General features: G+C 38.6%; 1 protein-coding gene across 1 annotated transcript in view; it reads left to right on the forward strand.

The window, feature by feature from the left end:
* SKAP2 (src kinase associated phosphoprotein 2) overlaps positions 1-22,745 on the forward strand; it is a 221,691-nt gene that overhangs the window by 189,998 nt on the left and 8,948 nt on the right. Inside the window, exons 10-11 of the mRNA XM_006832196.1 lie at positions 9,321-9,398; positions 16,427-16,539. Of these exons, the coding sequence (XP_006832259.1) occupies positions 9,321-9,398; positions 16,427-16,539 (191 nt within the window). The remainder of the gene's footprint in view (positions 1-9,320; positions 9,399-16,426; positions 16,540-22,745) is intronic.

Genomic DNA, 22,745 nt, shown 5'->3' on the forward strand with positions numbered 1-22,745 from the left:
TTATGTTGAGTAAAATTAGTCAGTCACAAGAGGAAAAATACTGCATAGGACCACTACTGTAAAAGACTAAGAAAAAGAACCCATACTAAAGGGGGATGGATTCTTTGCTGGTTGCTGGGATGTGAGGGGTGGGGTGAAGGGAGGGAGGGGAAGGTTGAGCACAGGGCAGGTAATAGACACAGGATAGTTTGGGTGCTGGGGAGGGGGGATAGATACAAAAAGGGGGAGGTGAGTGGAAGAACAAGGTGGATGGGAGAACAATTAGGCAGGTTTGCATGGGCTAAGTGGGACAGAGGTAAATAATGATGTATGCACAACCTTGGAACACCAGGGCTCTGGGATACAGGGATTGAGACATGGTTGGAATTGGGAAAAGGGGGGAAATAATGTTAAGATGCTTGGCTGTCTTTTCAATCTTGTTTTCCTGGCATACCATTACAAAATAAACACTTGAGGGAGAGAGAAAGGAATAGCCAGAAATATCACTATAGAAAGCTTGTGAGCCCATCTTTTGCCTATAACTGATTGGAATACCTAAAATGGGGCTACAATGTGCCCAGTGAAGGAGGCTTCCTGTGGAGCCTCTGAGACCATAGGTTGAATCTTGAACAGCCTCCAGAATCTTCAGAGGTGGTAAATTTCCACTTGAAAGGACAAGCAGACCAGCCTGGAGTGGCTAGAAGAACAAGATACTTCTTGAAAGAAAGACCTACAGGAAAAATACAAAACAATAACAGCAGACTGACTGACTACTACAAGTTCAAGCAAGTTGCTCACCCAGGAGACATCAAGGCAAGTGTTTGGGTACCCTCAGAGCAAACCCCCTTCCAAGACTAAGACTCAATGGGAATACATGCTCTGATTGGTGACCATGTTAGTCACTGTTAAAGGGAAGTGAGGGAAAAACAGCAATGAAGCTGCGAGCTAAGCCCTACAACATTCAATAGACTCCTGTGAACCCGGGTAGAGCAGTGTGGCAAAACCTGGGGATTCTTGGGCCCAGAGTCAGGAACATAGTCACAGAGGACTAGAGTGGAGAGTGAAACATCCAGCTAATAAGAAGAGAGGGTATATGCATAAGAACACCCACACTTGCAAATAATACCCACTTGACCTGGCTTCAATGACTGGATGATCAGAACTCAACTAGAAGAAGAAAGAAGAGCAAAAAAAAGAGTAATCTAATACAATTTGAGGAACTTGACCTACATCTATGGATGCAGTAGCTCAAAAGAGGGAACAAATCTTTACAACAAGGATTATTCCCACACCCTCCATGAACAGAGTAGACAGGGATGGGCAACTTGAACATTGGCTACCCAAAATGGGGGGGTTTCAAAGGCAAGAAGTGACTGACTTAGAAGCTTTCAAGAAGGAATCTAGATCCAAGGGCGTGGAGGAAGGTAGAGTCTCTACTGAGTAGTATCCAGTGTGTCTAGGTGGGGCTGATGAAAGGAAATGTGGATAGGTCTCTTATGATAACAATAGTGAATAATTGTTATCAGGACTGATTGTGAGGGTTGGAAATGTAAAGGTAGACGTTTTGTAGCAAGGAAGGGAGTGCTTAACTTTGCAGTCTAGGAACAGAGGTCCTTGGGACTATCAAGAGAGAAGAGCAGAGAGTGGGACCCTACCCAGAGAAGCAGTGATGCCAGAATTGGAGGCACTGACGATGACGTGGAGAGATGGTGTGACTAGAGACTTCAGATCCTGAGAGGGAGAGCGGCTGTGTGCTGACGACCAGGGGCAGGTTTGCGGGGTATACCCTGTGGTTGGTTGATGATCCATGGAGGGGATTGTAACCATGGCAATGAAATGATATATGATAAGATGAATGTAAAGCTAATGTTCTCCCATGTAAACTATCACATAATTCACAATAAAACATTTTAAAAAAATCTTATTTTGAACCTTGTCTGCCATAACTGCCTTTAGATTATCAAGTCAAATAATACTGCTTCTGAAATAGAAAAAATGCACCTAGAGTAGCAGATGACTTTTCCCAAACTCTGCAGGTCAAAGACAATCACTGATAAAATGCAATGGAGGAGGCCCCGTTTCTGACCTTGGCCCAGTCATTTCTTATCCCTCTCTTTTGTAATGAGGAATTTGAGCTAGATGGTCTCTTATGTTTTCTATCTTTTCTAAGATATCTCTTCTAATTCTGTAAAAGGGAATCTTTGCTTGAATTTGAGGTTTTGATTTTTTTTTACCAACATCCCAAACATGATGTTGAAAAGTATAATATTAGTGTGAAAGGTCCTTATCTTTGCATTTTCAGATTTATGTTAAGTCATTAATTTTAATATTATGGTACAGAAATTTACTAGAGTGGGATGACATTTCCTTTTTTTTTCAAAGTGCAATGTTGAGCTTTTCACATGAATCCCTATATTCATAGAATGATATTACGGTAGACATTAGATTGTACGATTGAACAACTGTACTGTATGATTGTTAATTTTTATATAATATTCGCTTTCTGTGTTGCTAAACTAGCAAGTGATTGTAACACACCTAGCTTCGAAGGCAGTAAATTGTACATTTTTTCTTCTTCTGAGAGGTCTAGTTCTCTCATTGTCCTCCCCAAATCCTTGCTAAAAGGATAGACATTCTTCTTCTTACTGGACCCAAATGACACTGAGAATTGGACTTAGTGTCAAGAGTACATAATCGTTAGAACTGTAAAAACAGGCCCAGTTTGCCTAATTTCCAGGAAGTAAACAACAACAACAACACAAGCATGACTATGTTATTTCACTCATCTTTGTTATCCTCCTGCTAATTTTGACATTTGCATAAATTCTAAAAGGAATAATTTGTTATTGTTGTTGTTAAGTGCTATGGAGTTGATTCCAACTTAGAAAAAGCAGAAAGCTTAAAGATCATCTAGCTCAAATTCCTCATTATAAATCAGAGGGATGGGAAATGACTGGACCAAGGTCGGACACCTGGCCTCCTCCATTACCTCTTAGAATGGAGTGGCTGGTGGGTTTGAACTGCCAATCGTATAGTTAGCAGTCCAGTGCTTATACTCCAGTGCCACACCAGAACTCTAAAAGGCACATATGTATAAAGTTATAAAATACATCTTTATTTTGTAATTTATTTTGTAAGCTCAAGCTATTCAGTAGATAGAAAATCCTTTGTTGTTGTTATGTGCCGTGGAGTCGGTTCCGACTCATAGCGACCCTGCACAGAGTTTCCGAGGCTGTGAATCTTTACGGGAGCAGAATGCCTCATCTTTCTCCCGTGGAACCGCTGGTAGTTTCGAACTGCTGACCTTGCAGTTCACAGCCAGATTCGTAACCACTACGCTACCAGAGCTCCTTAGAAAATCCTTTAGAAGCATCATATTTTAAATTACCAGCAGTCTTGGGATTACAGGCCCTTAAGGTATTTTTGAGCCCTGGTGTGGTACTGTAGGGTAAGCACTAGAATAGTAACCACAGTATTGTTAGTTCAAACCCAACAGCTGGTCTCAGAAACCATATAGCGGTTCACTATGAGTCGGAACAGACTTGATGACACACAGCAGTAACAACAACACATTGGGCTGCTAACTGGACAAATCACCGGTTCAAACCTACCATCCTCTCTGAGGGAGAAAAATAGACTGTTTCTGTAAAATTTTACAGTCTCAGAAACTTATGAAGCAGTTCTCTGAGGCAGAATCGATTTGAGTGCAGTGGATTTAAGGGGCTCACTTTTCTTTGTTGTCATAAATTGGAATCACCCAGCTTGTACTCCTTTGACCCGTATCTTCAGCTCTTCCTGCCCTTCCATCACCTTCGTAGCTTGCCCCAGGTCTTAGAAGGGAAGAAGAGATGAGATGCCATCTAGGTAAATCCTTTTAGCATTTCTTCTTATTTTATGTTTCACAGGTAGGGCTAGCTAGAAGTATCTTAAGTTCATCCGTCTTCCCTATTAAGGGTCATCTTGCTTTCAACTTTCAGGATCCTGATGTCTTGATAGGAAGCATGTAGGGTAGCTAATCACTCTGAAATGTAGCTGAATCTTCTTTCACACCTCTGTGATAGAATGATTTACTTTTGCCACCGACTCGACAGTACCTAACAACCATGAGCATTTAAGCAATAAATATTAACTTTTTTTGAGACAAATATATAGTCACATAATCAAATGAAATCTGGGAAGGTTTATTTTAGTGTGTAACTTTTGATACTGTGTTTTATGTCTTTTGAAGTGCATTATAATTTAGTAAAGCTGTTTTCTGAAGGTGTGTAAGTGAGAAAAGTAATTCTTGTGCGAATCAAATATCTCCTTATGGTGTTTTCCTCTTCTGTTTGGAGGAGATGATAAAATCGATCTTCAGCCGCAGTGTGAGTAAGCATCATCAACTGGCCATGGTGCTAACAAATTGTCTTTATCCTTTTTCAAGCAATGTTAGCTAAATGTATCATTTGCTTATCCCTTTACTTCTGGGATATTTATCCTAAAAAATAAGAACATTGCTAAGTCAGAAATACTCATTTTGTAAAAAAAACTGCATAACTAGACAGATTTGTGATCCTTACTAGGTTAATAATGTATCTGTTATAGAATTGGATTCATTTATAAATTAAGTTGGTAAATCTAGAAGGAAAAAAAAATGTTCTGACTTTTCCTACAGTAAGCATTTCCTCAAGTAGTAGTCATTCTAAAAGATTCGAGAACACTCAATTCTCTGCTATTTTTCCTTTCTTTGCTCAACTTGAAAAGAAAGCCAAATATCAACTTGAAAGATGGGACAAGGGATCATGGTTTTTCATTCCAAAGGTCGGATTGCTCCCGGAAGGTCCATATTTTGCCAAATATTTTTGACAGGGTTTGGTGTTAAAACCTTTTGACAACTATCATAATATTTCTAATACTCATTGATTATTTAGTAAACGTGAAGCTATGTTTGGATTATCTTTTGCAATTAGTTCACTGCACCATTATGTTCATCTCGTCTCTTCAAAATATCTCGTGGTGATTCTTCTAAACAATGTGTGATTGGAATAATAACTTCACATGTTGAAGAGTTTTGTGCTGCAGCTGAGAGGCATGTAAATACAAGCTGCTTATTTGCAAGAAGCTTCCAGATTTGCAATATGATTGCTATGGAAACCACATAATGAAAACCTTATAACCATCTGTGTGGTTTGATGGATTTTCCTGCATAGCTGAGCTGTTTTTGTTTACTGTTATTAAAATGTTGAATGGACTATATTAACCCACAAACATTGATTACTTGAGGTATTAATTAGTATTGCATAATGACATTGTGCCTCAAAAGCAAAATAAAATGTTCAATAATAACCCTAAACAAAACACCCCGTGAGTGTGTATGTCTTTATTATATTGTGAAGGTAATTATTGTCTAAAATTTTGGTCACTAGTCCTCAGATATTTTTTATTACAAATTTGAAAGTGTGGAAAGGTTTGTTCTGTTAATAAATGAATATATTGTAACAGGATTTTTTTTTTCCCCATGATATTTGAATCTGTTAGTTTACTCAAGATTTATTGAGCATCTGCCTTGGGTTAGATTCTAGTCAAGGTCTAGTCTGAGTATTTTTTCCACTAAAAACTAAAAAAAAGAAAGGACAAAACTACTAAATCTGATTTTATTGTCTTTTATATGCATGATGCTTATATTCTTAACCCAAGGTAAAATGAGTTGTTTTGAATATTGTTTAAGACCAATTGATGAATGAAATGCATAAAATACTTTGACCTAAAAACATTAGTACTAAGTTTAAAAGGGAGAAAGGAAATACCTCAGCATTTCATCCTCTAAAATAGTATTTATGAAGTATCTCACATGGATTTCCGTTTGGATACTTCACAGTATATATTGAAACTTATGTAAATATATACTTAAAAAAAAAAAAAAGATATGTTTTCTTTTTCTTCTTTTAATTTAAGAATAAATTTTCATTAGGCCAAGACTCCCTTTATACCTCTATGCAGTCCCCAGCACACATTAAGGCAATTCAATTTTAATAAAATAAAGATATATTATAATAAATGAATTTTTCTAAGTTCATTGTTAACTTTGCCAGAGATCAGGGTGTTTCCATGTAATTATCTGAATCCGTTTTTATGATGTCTTAAGGCTGACTTGTAAGGAGCTCTGGTAGCGTAGTGGTTACGAATCAGGCTGCGAACCTTAAGGTCAGTGGTTCGAAACTACCAGCTGCTCCGCGGGAGAAAGATGAGGCTTTCTACTCCCGTAAAGATTTACACCCTCAGAAACCCTATACAGGGTCGCTATGGGTCGGAACCGACTCGATGGCACATAACAACAACAACAACAACAAGGCTGACTTGTGAGTCTATAGTTCACCATTCTTCCTTAAGAGCCAAGAATAGTCCTTCCAAGCACTCGACCTCAAGGTCAATGTAAACTTCAGGGTGCGCTGTTCAAACCCACCAGTCTCTCCTTGAAAACCCTATGCATGGTCACTATGAGTCGGAATCGGCTGGGCAGCACTTGAAACAACACCATATAGATGTGGGTATGGCTTTTGACTGAAGATAAGTGCACTTAATTATTGTAAAATTTACTCCTTGTTGTTGAATTTGTGCAAGGAGGGTGGTACTGGTGATGGTTATGTGCCGTGGAGTTGGTTTCGACTCATTTCAAACCTGCCTGGGATTTCCGAGGGTGTATATCTTTATGGGAGCAGAAAGCCTCTCTGTGGAGCAACTGGTAGATTCAAACTGTTGGCCTTGTGGTTAGCAGCCCAGTGCGTAACCCACCACGCTACCAGGACTCCTGAAAGGAGGGTGTTGTCGTTAAGTGCTGTTGAGTTGGTTCCGAGTCTTAGAAACCCTGTATAGGATTTCTGAGGAGCGACTGGTGAGTTTGAACCACTGGCCTTGTGGTTCAAACTGACCTTGCAGTCCAGTGCTTACTCTAAGCACTCCACCAGGACTCGGAAGGAGGGTATTACTGGAAAAATAGTCTGAATATTAAAGAAAGCTTTCTCTTGCACCTTTTAAAGAAAGTATCTGTAAAATCAATAGGTAGGACTGTAAATGTCTCTTTTACATTTAAAATTAATATAAAACTGCCTTCTTAATTCATGTATGTTAGCTAGACCTTGATTTGTTTTAAGTGAGACAGCTCTACCAGGTGGTGCAGAAGTTAAGCACTCAGCTGGTAACCAAACAGTTGGCAGTTAGAATGCACCAGCACCGCTTCTGTAAAGATTTGGGGCCCTTCTGCTCTGTGCTACAGAGTCACTGTGAGTGGAATCCACCAGGCGGCTGTAGGCAGTGCGTAGCTGTTTTGAGAAAAAGAGACAGAACTCGAAGGCACTTAGTGGTCTTGCTGTAGGATAAGCACTGGAAACCTAACCACAATGTCTGTGGTTCAAGCCCACCAGTTACAGTGCTGGAGAAAGATGAGTTTTTCTGCTCCTGTGAAGATTTACAGCCTCAGAAATCCTCTACGGGGTCACTCTGAGTCAGAACAGGCTCACTGGCACCTAACAACAATAACAACAACTGTGAGAGCAATATGTGTAAAGTGCCAGATATTTCCAGCTGTTTCTTCCATTAAAGCTCATGCCATTTTGTTGGAATTGACTTGCAAAAAGTCAAAGCAGTCTTGTTTGTCTTGTGATTGTGGTAACACTCAAACTTGATTTTGAGTTTCCCCCATAAGCACATTAAATTCCTCCTGCCTAAATGTGAGTCCTTATGTCCCCCCCCCAGAAAAAAGAGCCTATCTTGTAGTATATCCTCTTTTTTGGTGACAGTATATCTTACATATTCAAAATCCTTGGTTACTCTTTTTTTTTTTTTAATTCCCCTCACCCAGTCACATCCATTCAGTCACAAAGCTTATCAGTTCTACTTCCTTTTCCCTCTCACATCCATCTCCTTACCTTCTTATCAAGATTTCCTTCCCTTTGCTAGACTTGTGAGTATTCACTATTCTCCAGGTCCCGTCTCCAGATTTATCTTTACTGTTCCTCATGGCTTTACTCTGCCTTTTCCTGTTTCAAAGCCTCTGGGGCTCTCATCACCCACCAAACGATGTCTGAAATCTACAGCAGAATGTTCTTGGCCCTTCAACAATTGGCCCAGATTGTTAGCATTGTCTCCCATCTTGCTCCTCTTCTCTAAGTACTACATTCTTCAGCCAAAAGAATTCTGATTGCACCACCTTTTTTTGTCCATACCTTTCTCTCTATCTGGACGTACCCTCCTTGCCGTCTGTCCTTATTCAGATTCCTTCCACTCTTCAAAGTCTTCACGGTGTCCCTTGAAGGTGTTCCCTTGTCCCGTTTATGTCCTGCCAACTTCCTAAGTAAGACGCTCCAGTCTGATGACCTCTCCAGTAGATCCTCTCTCTTACAGGTAGTTAATACTCAACGAAGATTTATTGATGGAATTATTTAATCATCATAATGGCATGTATAGGATAAAATACATGGACTTTAAAATCAGAAACCTAAGTTTTAATAATAAAATTTGAGAAGCTAGCTCACCTTTTTGAGTCTCAATCTAGTTAGCATAAAGTGAGGATTTAAAAAATCATTTCTCTGTGCAATCTTAACATCTGCCACACTGTGTGACACACAATAGGAATTTGGGGGGACTTGCCTAGAAGAATGAGGATCTTTCTAGTATCTTTTTGTGGACATCAAATGAGAAAAGATAAGAAAGTATCTGACAGTAAATAGCTTACAGGTTAACTATTTTGCCACATACATTTTCTCTTTGTGGATATTTTATGATCATATCAGTGGCACTCCTGCCATATTACCTTGTGGCATACGAGTATCATGTGAGATGCCAAGGCAGGGGTTGCTATTTGGAAATAGAGTTTTGTTTGCTCACTTTTGTTGTTGTTGTTAAGTTCCATCGAGTCTGTTCTGATTCATAATGACCCTGTATAGAGTTTTTAAGGTGCTGGTGAGTTTGAACCGCCAACTTCGCAATTCAAACCTACCTTGCGGCCCAGTGCTTAACTTCCAACACCACACCAGGACTACTTGCTCAGCTTTGGTGGTGGTTGTGTGTGGGTCAGTTATAACTCATAGCGAACCTTTATAGGGTTTCCGAGGCTATAAGTCTTTACGGGAGCAGAAAACCTTATCTTTCTCTTCTGGAACCACTAGTAGTTTTGAACTGCTGACCTTGAGGTTAGCAGCCCAACTCTAATGAAAAAGAAATGCAATATGGATTAGCCTTATTCTTCAAGAAGTAATATTAAAGTGTTATACACTTTTAGTTCTGCTTATGAAAGGGCATGAGTACTGTGTTGCATGTACCCTGAAGCAACCTTTCAATGTGTCGTTGATTTTGTTTATTTACAGAGGAGGAAGAAGCCTCCGCTCCAGTGAAAATGGAAGAACAAAGGAAGATGAGTCAGGAGACTGTTCCACATACTTCAGGTAATGAATTGTGTAGCATCCTGGTAAAGAAGCGGATTTTAGATTTGTTGACTTTCATTTCAGTCAGTTTCTTGTTACTGCTCTAAAGACGTTTGCACAGCTCCTGAAGTTGGCTTGTTCTGTCTGGATATCTCATGGCTGATAAGCTGCTTAGTCCCATTTAGGATGCATGAAAACCACTTGAGAAGGATTTATAAAGTAAGCCAATTTATACAAGGTATTCCTTCCTGAATTACTTTGTAATGACTCAATTAGCTTTCATTTCTGCACAAAGGAGATTTAGTTGCATAAATTAGCTTATCATCATTGAGGAAGTGTCACTGCTAAAGGACAGTTTATAGATACAACATGCAGTTGCTGTCAAACCTATAAGAATGTAATATAGACATCTGTGTATACTTTGTGCTTGAGCAGAACAGACTTCTGCCATTCAGAGACTAACAGGGGACAACAAGTTGCCCAGGGGACTGGCAATGTAGACATCTCTGAAAAGGTCAACTTGACACAGGCTCTGACAATCGACCCACAGCTCTGTCTTCTTTGATAAAAATCAGATAAACTTAAGACCGCTAATTGATCTGCAGCCTGTTTAAATGTTGGCCATGCATATCTTCATCGCATATGATTAACACAGAAAGCAAATGAATTGGGTAAGAAATGCCAGAGTCCAGTGACAGCAGCTTAAAAATTGGAAAAGGACACTGGTGGCCCAGAAGGTTAGGAAGGATATTCCTCTTATCCATTTCCACCTGGCACGTGGCCCCAAGTACTAATTATGAGTGAGTCTGGAAAAATAGCTGCAAACACTTATGTTTGCCATCACATGATATAGGCAACTTTTCTTGCTAGTTGTTATTTCCAAACAGCAAGAGATAAACCATATCTTTAGTGCACGCCTGAGGTTAGTTTTGATAAACCAGTAATTATTTTACACTGCAGAAAAAAGGACTTCCTTCTTATCAGCACTTTACACCTCTTCACAGCCACATGTCAATTGGAGCAAGGTCTGCCATATCATCCCTGTGTCCTGTAGGGGATTGTAGTCAGGGTCACCTTCCCCTCTCTCATACATGTCCATACATCACTCTTTCAAGCTGTCACAGGCAGGGAGGACAAGAAGCGTGTGTTCAGGAAGTAGCTTTCCAGAGTCCTTCCTACCATGACATGTGGAAAGGAAACAGAGGCCTGATTTCCGGACCTGGGCAGGAAATCGCAGGAGCAGGTCGCTGCAAAGCGTTTGGGTTTTGCTTTTCTTAGAAAGGAAGCAGGGACAACGTCATTAATGTTAACATTCCAGTCCCCTAAAATGCAGTTATGAAACACTAGGCCTAGTGAAACCTTGAAAACTGTGTTCAATAGTAATTTAAGTATATATGTTTTGGGTTATGTCTTATAAAGCTTCTGCCAGGAGCTAACAGTTCTTTTATTTATTTATTTTTAAATCAATTCAGATACAGAAGGTAAATATTCTTTCCATGGTTGCAAGCATTTTGGCTCGAAGCAATTGTATTTTTCACAAAAGTCATTTAAAAGTAACCATCTCCCGAAGTTTTACCTTTGAGGGTAGGGGAGAAAATCAGCTTTTTCCTAAAAAGAATGCAGTAAGTCGAACTAATTTTCCATGGACAAGCTATAAAGCACTATACTACAATAATTCTTATCTTTAGTGACATGACATTCTTTTCAAGCAACAGTTTTAAAGTTTTGCATAGCTGTGACCTTTGATCTTCCCTAGACTGTCAAAAATGTAACTCTAGAAGTTTGTTTGCTGTGTAGGGCAATGAGTTGACAAGGGTATTGCTATCTTGCTGAGCATCACATGACATGAACTTCTAACCTTACTCAAGAATGTCAAATATTTTTCACACTAATTTTACTAAAAAAATTTTTTAAATTGCAGACTGCTCTAATGCAAAATAACAAAAACAGAGCAAAAGTGAATCTTACATTTCTTACCAAGTTCATTCATGTTAAGCGTACATATCTTGCATATGTATATATATAGAGAGAGATAAAGACGATGTTTGATTTCTAGAACACTGTAGAATGTACTTGCCTTTCTAAAAACCTATCACAGGGAGAGATTCTCCATTATTTTATCATATATGCTTCATCCTTTGTCATATTGTAAACATTTCTTGAGTTTTGCAGTTTTTACACATTAATCCTATATGCATAACACTTCTGTATGTCCAGTGATCTGTTTTTGTATGTTTTTAAAAGCAAGAGCAAAGGCATTGTTTAAATCCTTCACTGTCCGGTTGACTTACAACCCTCCCTCCTTACACTCTTCCCCTCCTCCTTCCTACCATTTGTACTTGTAGAATAAGAAACGTAAGGAGATTTTTGTAATTAAAAAAAAAAAAATGACAAAAATCATTGTATGGATTGAGTTGTTTCGTTAAGTGCCGTCAGTCAGTTCCAACCTGTAGCGACCCTGTAAAGGGTTTCCAAGGAGCAGCTGGTGGGTTTGAACAGCCGACCTTGCAGTTCAAAGTGACCTTGTGGTCCAGTGCATTGTCCTGCAGTGTTCCACCAGGACTCTTTACGGATAGATTAGGAACAGTAACAGTACAGTAAAGACAATTAAACAGGCTTCATCTGTATTTTACAACATATGTTTAACTGTGGTATATGAGAGTATATATACTCCATTCAACATTTTGTTTTGATACATAGCTCACATGGATTTTTGTGTGTAAACATTGTTTACTTTTGTGACCCTGCTATGCTTTTGAGGCTCTGTTTAATTCTTTGTATATATTTGGTGGTAGTGGTTGTGTGCCATGGAGCTGGTTCTGGTTCATAGTGACCCTCCATAGAAGTTCTGAGGCTGTAAATCTTTACTAGAGCAGAAAACCTCATCTTTCTCCCGTGGAACAGCTGGTAGTTTTGAACTGCTGACCTTGAGGTTCGTAGCTTGACTACCAGAGCTCCTGTATATTTAGCTACATTAAAAAAAAAAAGTAAATCATAGGATCTTACTGTTCACAAAGGAATAAGATAATTCCTAAATTTTATATCTAGATTACACATCAAGTATTTAAACATTGCAACAACCAAATATCTTAAGGAACCAAGTCACTGGATTTGAGGGCTTAAGACCATAGTCTGTAGGGACATCTAGGTCAATTGGCAGAACACTGTCCATAAGGACAAATTTGTACATCCTAGTTTGGTGAATAGTGTGATCTTAAAATCGTGTGAGTGTCCATTTAAGATATAACTATTGGTCTCTGCCCATTTAGCACAAAAAAAGAGTGAAGAATGTAATATTCAAGGAAACAATTAGTCCATCTGACTAATGGAGCACATGAACCACAACCGCCGCTAATGGAAGGCTAGAAGAACTAGATGGTGCCCCGTTACCACTCCCAACTACTCGGATTATTACCGCACTAGAGGGCCCTAGACAGAGTGAGAGAAAGATGTAAAGCAAAACTAAAAGTCATAAAAAAGACCAGACTTACTGTTCTGATAAAGACTGATGGAACTCCAAGACTGTGGCCCTCAGACACCCTTCTAACTTGGAATTAAACCCACTCCTAGAGACCACCATTCAGCCATACAATTGTTATTCTTCTTAAGTGCCGTTGAGTCAGTTCTGACTCATAGTGACGGTGTATAGTTTTTCCAAGGGGTGGCTGGTGGGTTTGAACCCTCCGACCTTGAAGTTAGCAGTTCAGTGCTTATCCTACAGGGCCACACCAGACTGCCTATAAAGTGAACAGTAACCCCTCCTCAGAAAAGCAACCAATAAGACCAAATGGCAACATTCACCAAAAAATAAAGTTCAAAAGGCAAGAAGGAGCAGGAAGGGTGAGCAGATGGAAATGGAGACCTCAGGGAAGCAGCGGAAAGAGTGCTATTACATTGAATAGTGTCGTGAAACAAAGTGTGTATAAACTGTTGGATGGGTGATTAATTTTCTCTGTAAATATTCACACACACAACAATGAAACATTTAAAAAAGAGGCATTTAAACACTGCTCTCCTAAAGAGACTATAGCCAGTAAACATGGCCTGCCAGGTTTTCATCCTAGTTGTGACTTTTGTACTTTCTAACTAGTATTGCATGCTGAAATGGATACAAGAGTCAGTGGTATGGGCATGTTAGCTGTGTGGCATAAGTACTTATTATTCTTTAACAGAGCTCACATGTGGGACATGGAAATGAGCTTGGTCTTTGGGTAACATCATCATCAAGATTATTACAGAGAGCACAGCTGAAAATGCGTCTTTTTCCCAGCATTGCCGCATCATGAGCTGTGTCGCTTCTTTGCAGCAGTGAGATGTAATGAAATGCTCATGATGCACATCTAGGGAGAAATGCGTCTTGCACACCGTGGGGGTCTCCCTTCCCCTCATGTGCTCCTGTAACTCCCATTAGTGTTAATAGGAGTTTCACCAAGCGCATCAAGGGGAAAGAAAGACCCGAAAGTCATAAGGATTATGTGTTAGAAACCACCATAGACTTTTTCTTTCTTTCTTTCTCTCTTACTCTCTCTTTCTTTCTTTCTTCTCGCCTTCCTCCCCTCTCCTTTGAAAAAAAGACATTGAGAGAAAAATTGACGTGACAGAGAAACTAAAGTGCAGCTTGGACAGCTAGGAAAACTCTTAGGATACCATTGTTGTTATTGTCGTGAAGTGCCATCGAGTCAGTTCCAACACATAGAGACCCTATAGAGGGTTTCAGAGGATCAGTTGGTGAGCTTGAACCACCAACCTTGCAGTTCAAATGGCTTTACAGTCTGGTGCATTAACCCACAATGCCACATCAGGACTCCTGGGGTACCCTAGTGAAGCCAAAACCTTTACTCTCGTTTTTTTTTTGTTTTGTTTTGTTTTTGTTTTTGGCTCAAGTTTTGTCTCTTCGACCTTTTGGGCCGAGCCCAAGGCTGAACAACAAGGGAAACATTACAGGAGCTTTCCTGGAGTGTGTGTGTGGGTGGTGAGTGGGTGGATGGGTGGGTGGGACCAGCAATTTAGATCCTTCTACCTCCTGGCCAGTGACTGTCTGGGAGGGTCTTGCATGTGAAATGATGTCATTCTCTCTTTGCTCTAATTCCTCGACTTTTAAATTGACACTGACAGACTGCAAGGGGCACAACATTTGACCCATTTAGCAGTTAATTTAGTCTGAGGAGAATGTTTCAACTTCTAAAGCTCTATTTGTCTAAATAAGTGGTTTTTAAAAGAAATCAGTCACTTTATTATTAAGTAATTTTTTTTTTTTTTAATTGACAATGTTTGGAGTGATCTGGCCAGTCAGAGTGCCCTCTAGCGTCTGTTTGTGGGATTTACTTAATACATGCTTTGGTCATTGCAGGGGGAGGGGAGACCTAATGAAGGGTGGCCACGAGCATTGTTAGTTCTTGGTTGGATAGCCAGGCTTGTATACATCCCTGCTGGTATCAGTGATGAGTGCTCAGATGCTAGTGTAGAGAAGTCAGTAGATGTCTCTCTCCTTCTCTTCTTCCTTCCTCCCAGTGCTTCCCCTTCCCTCTCTCTCTCTCTCTCTCTCTCTCTTTCTCTCTTTTAATTCGTAGAAAATAGGAGATAAAAAATTAATAAGGGGTTTTGCTAAACTGTGTATTTTAATCCTTGCTTCTTTTTTTGTTGTATAATTGAAAAGTAGCATCCTATTTTCTAAATATTCAGGTTTCAAATTCATCAGATTTTCTTATTTACTGTTTGATTTTTTTAAAAAAGAGGATTTCATACGTTTCTGATAAACTTTAAAAACTTGTATAAATTGTAAACTCTAATAAAGCAAACACCCTAATGCCATGCTAACGTGAATAGTTGTGTTGGAATTGCCAAGGAGTGTGCTGTTTCAGAGCTATATAACAAACGTGAGATGACAATCCTGACTCGGTGTGCATCTCCACAGATATCCCCTCAGAATTCAAAGATGACATTCCAATGATGGAAGTTGTCAACACATACATGTTCTGCCTGCCTAGTGAATACACGGAAATATTATTGATACTACTTGCATTCTTTTTGCGTTAATTCATCAAAACTCAATTATCATGAAATTAAAAACAGGAAACAGTTTCAGGGTAACAAAAGCATCCAGTGTATTTTAACTCTGTGCTGAGTTTCAGGAGACCCACACTGTATAAGTGACAAAAGCATTTATTACCCAGTTTACTATGATATTACAGAGTGAAGAGCACTAAATAATCAATCAGTTAATGGTGTGTATGGCAGTTTGAGCACATCACATTCATTGTGCTTAAGCTGTTAGAAGGATGAGCTGATAACCCCAGTGTGTGCTCCATGTTTATTCAGAGCCCAATGCCCTAAACCAGGGCTGACAAAAGTAAGTTGAAAAATGCAGCTTCAGCATTGGTCAAAGTTACTAAAATATTTTTGAAATAATATCCAGTGACTTTGGGTACAAATGTCCCCAAGAAGAGAGCTGGGAGTATCGTATATATATTATTGTTACTTTAGCCTTTACTTTTAGGATACTTTATCAACGTTTCATTTTAGGAATTTTATTTTTCCTTTTGTTTGGATTTATACTTGCACCTGATCTCCTTTACTATTTTTACTTTAATGAAGTGCCCTTGATTCTGTGAGATGTTTATATCACAGCATGTTCATCTGTTCATCACAGCACTTGACTATTGTTCATTATTATGCAGTGTGGCTGACTTAATTCCTTCAAAACATGTTGTAAATGGGCTTAGCTTTGTCATATTAAATAAGTGAGAAGCAACTTTTAGGTGCTGGTTTAATAAGAGTATATACATTGCAATCACAGATTTTAGATGAAAAGAAAGAGAAAAAAGAACAGATCACCTTGGAAACTATTTTAACTAGATGATAGTTGTTGTTTTTTTTTTTAAAGGATTCTTGTGTGAGTGTAATAAAATGTGCTTTGAGTCAGGACAAAATTTTTTTAGCCTATTTTGGTGGTTTGGAATGAGTGGTTCTTTGATTTCTAATTGGTTCATTTTAAAACAAGGATGATTACATGAAAGTTCTAACTCCTGTTTTCTTTTTCTTCTTCCTAGGAGATAAAAGCACTGATTATGCTAATTTTTACCAGGGCTTGTGGGACTGCACAGGAGCTCTTTCTGATGAGTTGTCTTTTAAGCGTGGTGACGTGATTTACATTCTTAGCAAGGTAAGAAGATTTTCCAAAAGGACCAACTGCAAAAGGAGTAAATGAAAAGTTAGATTTTTCTGCATTTGGATTTCCCAGCATTGGGGGACAAATGCCAGTTGGAATTCTCCAAGGTCCTTGTTAACAATCGGGAGTTCACAATAATTAATTATTTTGTCAAGTGAAATATAATCAAATTTTGAACATAATCAGATAACAGAATCCAACTTACCAGTGTTTACCCATCGCTTGAGCCTTTGGCTCACATCCACTGACTGCCTTCTCCAGAAACAATCGTCTTATGTAAAAGTTAACATTGTAAGGTATTAGGTTATTTATTATGTTTTTCTTTCCTCTTCCTTTTTATTCTTCGGTGTGCTGATTCTGACTTTATCTGCCATTCACTACTGGAAACACTGTGTTTATAGAACAAATTTTTCATCTTTATGTAAACAAAGTGAGTGTTCCGACAATTTAAAAGCAATGCTTTTCTATTCAGACAGGTTTAGGTAATTTTTTTAAGCTTAACACATCGTATTTATAAACAGAATGGTAAAGTATATCTCTATGCACTCATCTTTTATACATTAAAAAATAATTGCTTCTGTCTTTTAAGATACTAGACTATTTAGACTCTTTCTGTTCTTAGATGTAAGATTCAAGTTTCTTATCTATAATGACCTATGTGGAGTCCTAAATTTTTTCATCTCTAATTTCCCTTACTTTAACATGGGGATAAAAAAGCCAAGACAAAACAAAAACTCCCTTTCTCTACTTTATGAAACTATTTTAGAAATAAATGATATGTGGAAAATTTTTAATTAAATATAAGTAGGGAAATGTTATATTTAAGTACAAGAGTTTAATATGGTTTCTTGCTCAGAGAACTGTTTTAGACTTTTCAGAAAGAGAATGACTTGTTAGGTACAGGAAAGAATTTGTAGGTAAAGTCACATATTGAAGCTTAATACTAGGTGACTGGTGCATAAAATCGTAGCACAAAGAATCATGGGAAGTTAGAACTCAAGGTCTTAGCCATGGGACCTATACCCTCTGCTTTGTGGGTAAGGGAATTTGGGCCCCGACAGTGCTAAAGCAGCCCTTGAGCCAAGCATCTTGACTCCCAGGCTAATGCTTTTCCTTCTCATTTCTTTATTATGCTTGTATCTGTCTTCTTCCTTTCTTCCTGTTTTGATTTATTAATTTGAAACATCATAAAGTACCTTCCACATACCAGGGCCCGTTTGTAAGTGCCAAGAATCCAAAAGGACTAAGATAAAAGTACGTGTAAATTCTTAGGGAAAAAGATATTCACTAAGTATCAAATAGCTGTGACAATTGCTATGTGAGGTCCCCAAAGCTAAGGCTTTTCACTGATTTCTCTCAGTTCTCTGCTCATTAGTATAAGTTTTTTTAGAAAGACACTTTCAGTTCTTGGAAGCTTATGGATAGCCACATCACAGCTAAAAGATTAACACTATTATTGAGCATGTCATTGTCCTGAATGAAGGCAACAGCTTTTTGAGTTAACTAGAAATCAAACTGATTCGTTTCAGTTCTTGTCAAGAAACATTCTTGGAATCATGAAAGTATTTACTCAGACTTACTTAGCTCACATTTCCTTTCATTGGTTCAGCTGCAACTGTGTATAAAATTAAAAGGTTGATAAGCTTCCACTTGGAATTTCAGACTATAGGGGTAAATGGCATGGTGGTGGTAGTTATGTGCCGTGGAGCCGGTTCTGACTCATAGCGACCCTGTACGGGGTTTCTGAGGCTGTAATTCTTTACGGGAGCAGAAAGCCTCATCTTTATCCCATGGAACAGCTGGTAGTTTCAAACTGCTGACCCTGAGGTTTGCAGCCCAACTCATAATCACTGCACTACCAGAGCTCCTTATAAATGTCATGTAGCCATTTATATTCCTTTTTCAGTTATGGAACGCGTGTAACCCATCAGGATGTATTTCTAAAACCTTTATGAAACAGGTGTTCTTTGCCACTGAAAACCAATTCATTGTCAGGTTACTCTGTGAACCACCAGCATTCTCTATGCTCTGTCATCAGCCCTGACTCAGAAAATCATTCTCTATTAACATGAAATTAAATATATAGAATTAAAGATGGACATCACACTTCTAGGATTGCAGGGGAGGTCATTTCTGTTCTCCCAAATCTGTTTTGTGGAGATTGTAGTTTTTATTTGTGAACTTTGATCATGGAACTAAGGTTAGTGGTGGTCCAGCTCATGGAAAGCACATACGACCATCATAATTTTCTAAATGCTACGATTTGAGAAGGACCTGACCAAAAATACTTCTTCTGTCAGTCTTTCGCAAGGCTTGAAGTTCCATAATCAGCATTATTTCATAAGGGACCTTCTAGAAATGTGAATTTCAGCTGAAGTTCATTTTGCTTTCTAGAAGAGACAACACACCATTGAATGAAATGATTAAACAACCCATAGGTGTCATAGCACTGTTGTGGCACTGCTGTAGGATAAGCACTGGACTGCTAACCATGAGGTCAGCGGTTCAGTCATTCCTTGCAAACCCTATGTAGTCAGAACCCTATGAGTCAGAACCGACTCAACAGCAATTAGCAACAGCAACAACAGTGACCCAATTGTGGACATAGTAAGATAGGGCATCAAACAGGGAAATCTTAGTGAGGAAGAAAAGAAAAGTACACTGAAGAATATAGCAGAGCTCTCCCTCAGTGGGATTTGGACAAATTCTGGGCCACCAATGGGGGTCTTGGCTGTCGATTTTCAGGTTTTTGGAATTTGGGCTATTATTGTCAAGACTGCTACTTCCTTGCTTTGCTCTGGGCAAGTTCAGATGGGAACCTCTGGAGACTCTCTAATAATCTTTTATTGGCTTGGACTTCCAGTTTTATCAAAACTTTGGCAAACACAGGCTATAAAGGTAATGTCATAAATTCATTTAATATATGAATGATGACTGCAATTTTGAATGCTTGGTATTATTATAAATTCAGAACTCAAAGCTCTTAGTAGAAGAGAGCAATAAATTGCTCAAAAGGGCTTATTTCCAAGTCAAGACAGAGCTGATATTAAGTACTGGGAGATTTTTTAAAAGTACAATTTATATAGAAATTGTGCGAGTTGTTGTGTGCCTAGAAATACGTAATTTTCTTAAAGTTATATTTAGATTTCTTGGTTATGGGGTGAAATTTCACCATTTTAATTTATTTTTTTACACCATCTAGTGGCTCAGAATGAGTGGTACAGGTAATTGCAGCTAGTATGTGCAAAAAATGGTTTCATAAGTTCAACTTTAAGGCTAGCTATGGGTGATTTGCTATCTCATGTCAATGAAGTATTAGCATTAATCATGAAAAATTGTGTTCACCATTCTGAATTAAATGCAAAAATTGTGCGTATAAGGAAAAATACATTTTAAGGAGTATAAGACATTATTTGAGGAGAGAAAATCTGTACTTTGTAGAGAAATTAATTTCTAATAAAACAACTTAAAGATTTGAAAGAAATACAACTTTCAGTAATTAATTGATCAATAATTTGAAAGATTATATTAACACTGATCTTACTTTCTGGAAGGTTGTCAATGTTGTTGGTTCTGAAAAAAAAAAAAAGGCAACACAGAACAGTTTAAGAGCCGTGCATTCCTAAGCATTTAGACAAATACAGTACTACAATGGTGTGCATTATAGCAGTGTTTTAATTTTGTAAATGTAATGGCAGAAAAAGATATAATGAGGTTAGGGATTTAGGTTCTCTTCATTAAAATTCAGTATAGAAATATGTTTTTATTTATAGCTTCTAAAATTCAATCTTCAAATTTTGACTTTGCAAGGGAGACTTGAGATGGGGGTGCTAGCTGTACTTAATCAATCTGGGGTGGTTTATTTGTATCAGGCCACGTGTGAGAGTTATACATATCTTAGCTGGGTTTTTTTTTCCCCCCTTAAAGTGAAAAATCCAGTGTTGCAGTAAAGAAAGACAAGTTGGCAGATACTCTGCCTTTCTCCCTTCCCTTTTTAACATTTCCAATTAGCAGCTGTCATGTGATCCCTTGGGCAAGCTGGCCCCTCCTTCTAAGTGTCCAGCATTTTTTTTTCCAGTTTTAACCTTTGAACCTCACTAATAATAAATCTAAATCTGCTTGCCTAAGAAGGTATACCAGTAACTTTGCTTACAATTTTGTTTTGTTTTTCCATGTTGGATGCCTGCTGTTTTTTTAAGTGTTAAACTAAAACACTTAATAAACCTCAAATGTTTAGTGGAGATTTAGAAAAAAATTTCCCCTAAAATAATGGAGCCCATTTGAAGAGACAGATGCATGTGGAATTTGTGATTTTAGTACCTGCTGCATTGGTAGTGAATTAATTCTGAAACACACAAGGCTTGGTTTCAGATTGATTTGTTAGGAAAACTTTTATTTTTTAAGCATGTGTTCTTTTGTTAGATTTTGCATTTCAATTTTCTCACCATCTAAGTGAAACACGGGCACAGTATCATTGTTAATACTATTTTTCCTAATACTATGTTTGTGACATTTTATAATTTCAATGGCAGTAATATGTCGTGGAGTCAGTTCCGACTCACAGCGACCCTGCGCAGGGTTTCTGAGGCTGTGAATCTTTACTGGAGCAGAAAGCCTCATCTTTCTCCCGCAGAATGGCTGGTAGTTTCGAACTGCTGACCTTGGGGTTCTCTGCCTGACTCGTATTCTGTAGCAGTAGGGAAAATCCATACTCCCACATACATCTCAATTAATGGTTCTCCATTCTGCTCCTCTGGGTCTCCAAACACCACTAGCACATTTTGCAATCTGTGCTTATCAGTAAAGTGCAAACCATGTTCTTATCCTTACTTTTAAAGCAATAAATTAGTTCTAGAGTCGTAAAGACAGAGAGCTGTGCTTCAGCAGGAAAGAGCCATGTTACTTTGTGTGGTCTTTATAGAAAAATAAGACAGGAATCAAGGATCCTAAACTGTCATCCAATTTAGGGCATATGTGACTTGGCAGATTTTTTTAAATTTTGTTAATTATGGTTATTAAGGAAGAAATATTATTGAGTTGGAAGTTTAGGATGAGGTGGTGTTCATAAATCTACAAAGGTCATTTTTAAGTGTGCATTGGTTGATATAAAATGCCTCCCTTTTGATCTGTAAATTTTCCCATTGTTTGGTGAATTGTGACTATTACTGACCATTTGCTTCTCATTGTGAGAATGTTGTGGATACAGTGACTGGGGCTTTTTTGGTCTTCTGACCTACCAGAAAAAATATAATGTGTAATTCTACTGAGCCCTACTGGCAGAGGGGAAATGCAGAGCTATGTTGTGGCTGTCTTAGTTTTTCAGTTGTGACCATCTGACCCTACATGCCACAAATAGCGTGACAACAATAGGAGTAGCTAGAACATCCCAATATAGGCCGCAAATTGTTATCACCAAGCTAGTGCCCCGAGTGTCACTGTTATTTGTAGGCTTTTTGAAAGAAAGAGGAGGATGTGTACTTGTGATTGTATTTGTTTCAGTTTGGTGGCATAGAGCTTCTTTGCTGTCAGCACTGGGGTGTTGGAAGGATTAACCAGGCAGACCTACCACTTAGTATCGCTTGCCCCTGCCTCCCTTTTCCTAGTCGTGACATGTACTTTATAGATGCAGCACCACCTCTAAAGATGTCCTGGTTCCATTTCTGGGACTCTTGTTATCTATTAGTGAGCATCAGGCTCACCTACATCCTTGTTTTCTCTAACATAAAGCGGAAGAAACATAGCAGGAAAAATGTTGACAGTAAACAGGGAAGGTGCTTACAGATGACAGGCTGGGAGGGTCTGTCCCCACCCTTACTTGAGAAGCAGAGGACAACTTGGAGAGTAGAGTCCTCCGAGAGGCAAGTGAAGTAGGCAGAAGCTAAACTGCAGGGCTGGTGTGGAGTGATCAAGGATTGGCCAGAAGCAAAACAAAACCACCTACACAAATTGAATGATCCTTGAGTCTCTTATGCTCTCCTCTCTTAAAATGTAGTCAGCCACTTCCGCAGCCTGCGCAGTATGCTTTCACTCTTGAGAGGCCTCCCTCCTCGTCTGCTAGAAATATGCAGCAAAGAGCTAGGGATTTCAGGGAGAGCATTAGGCATGAGTGCACAGAGACAGACACACTACTGATTAAGAAAATGTTAAAGTAATTGTTTAATAAATTACAAGTAAATTATAGATGCTCATCATTGAATGCT

Source organism: Chrysochloris asiatica, unplaced genomic scaffold (genome assembly GCF_000296735.1).
Source record: "Chrysochloris asiatica unplaced genomic scaffold, ChrAsi1.0 scaffold00006, whole genome shotgun sequence".
NCBI lineage: Eukaryota > Metazoa > Chordata > Mammalia > Afrosoricida > Chrysochloridae > Chrysochloris > Chrysochloris asiatica.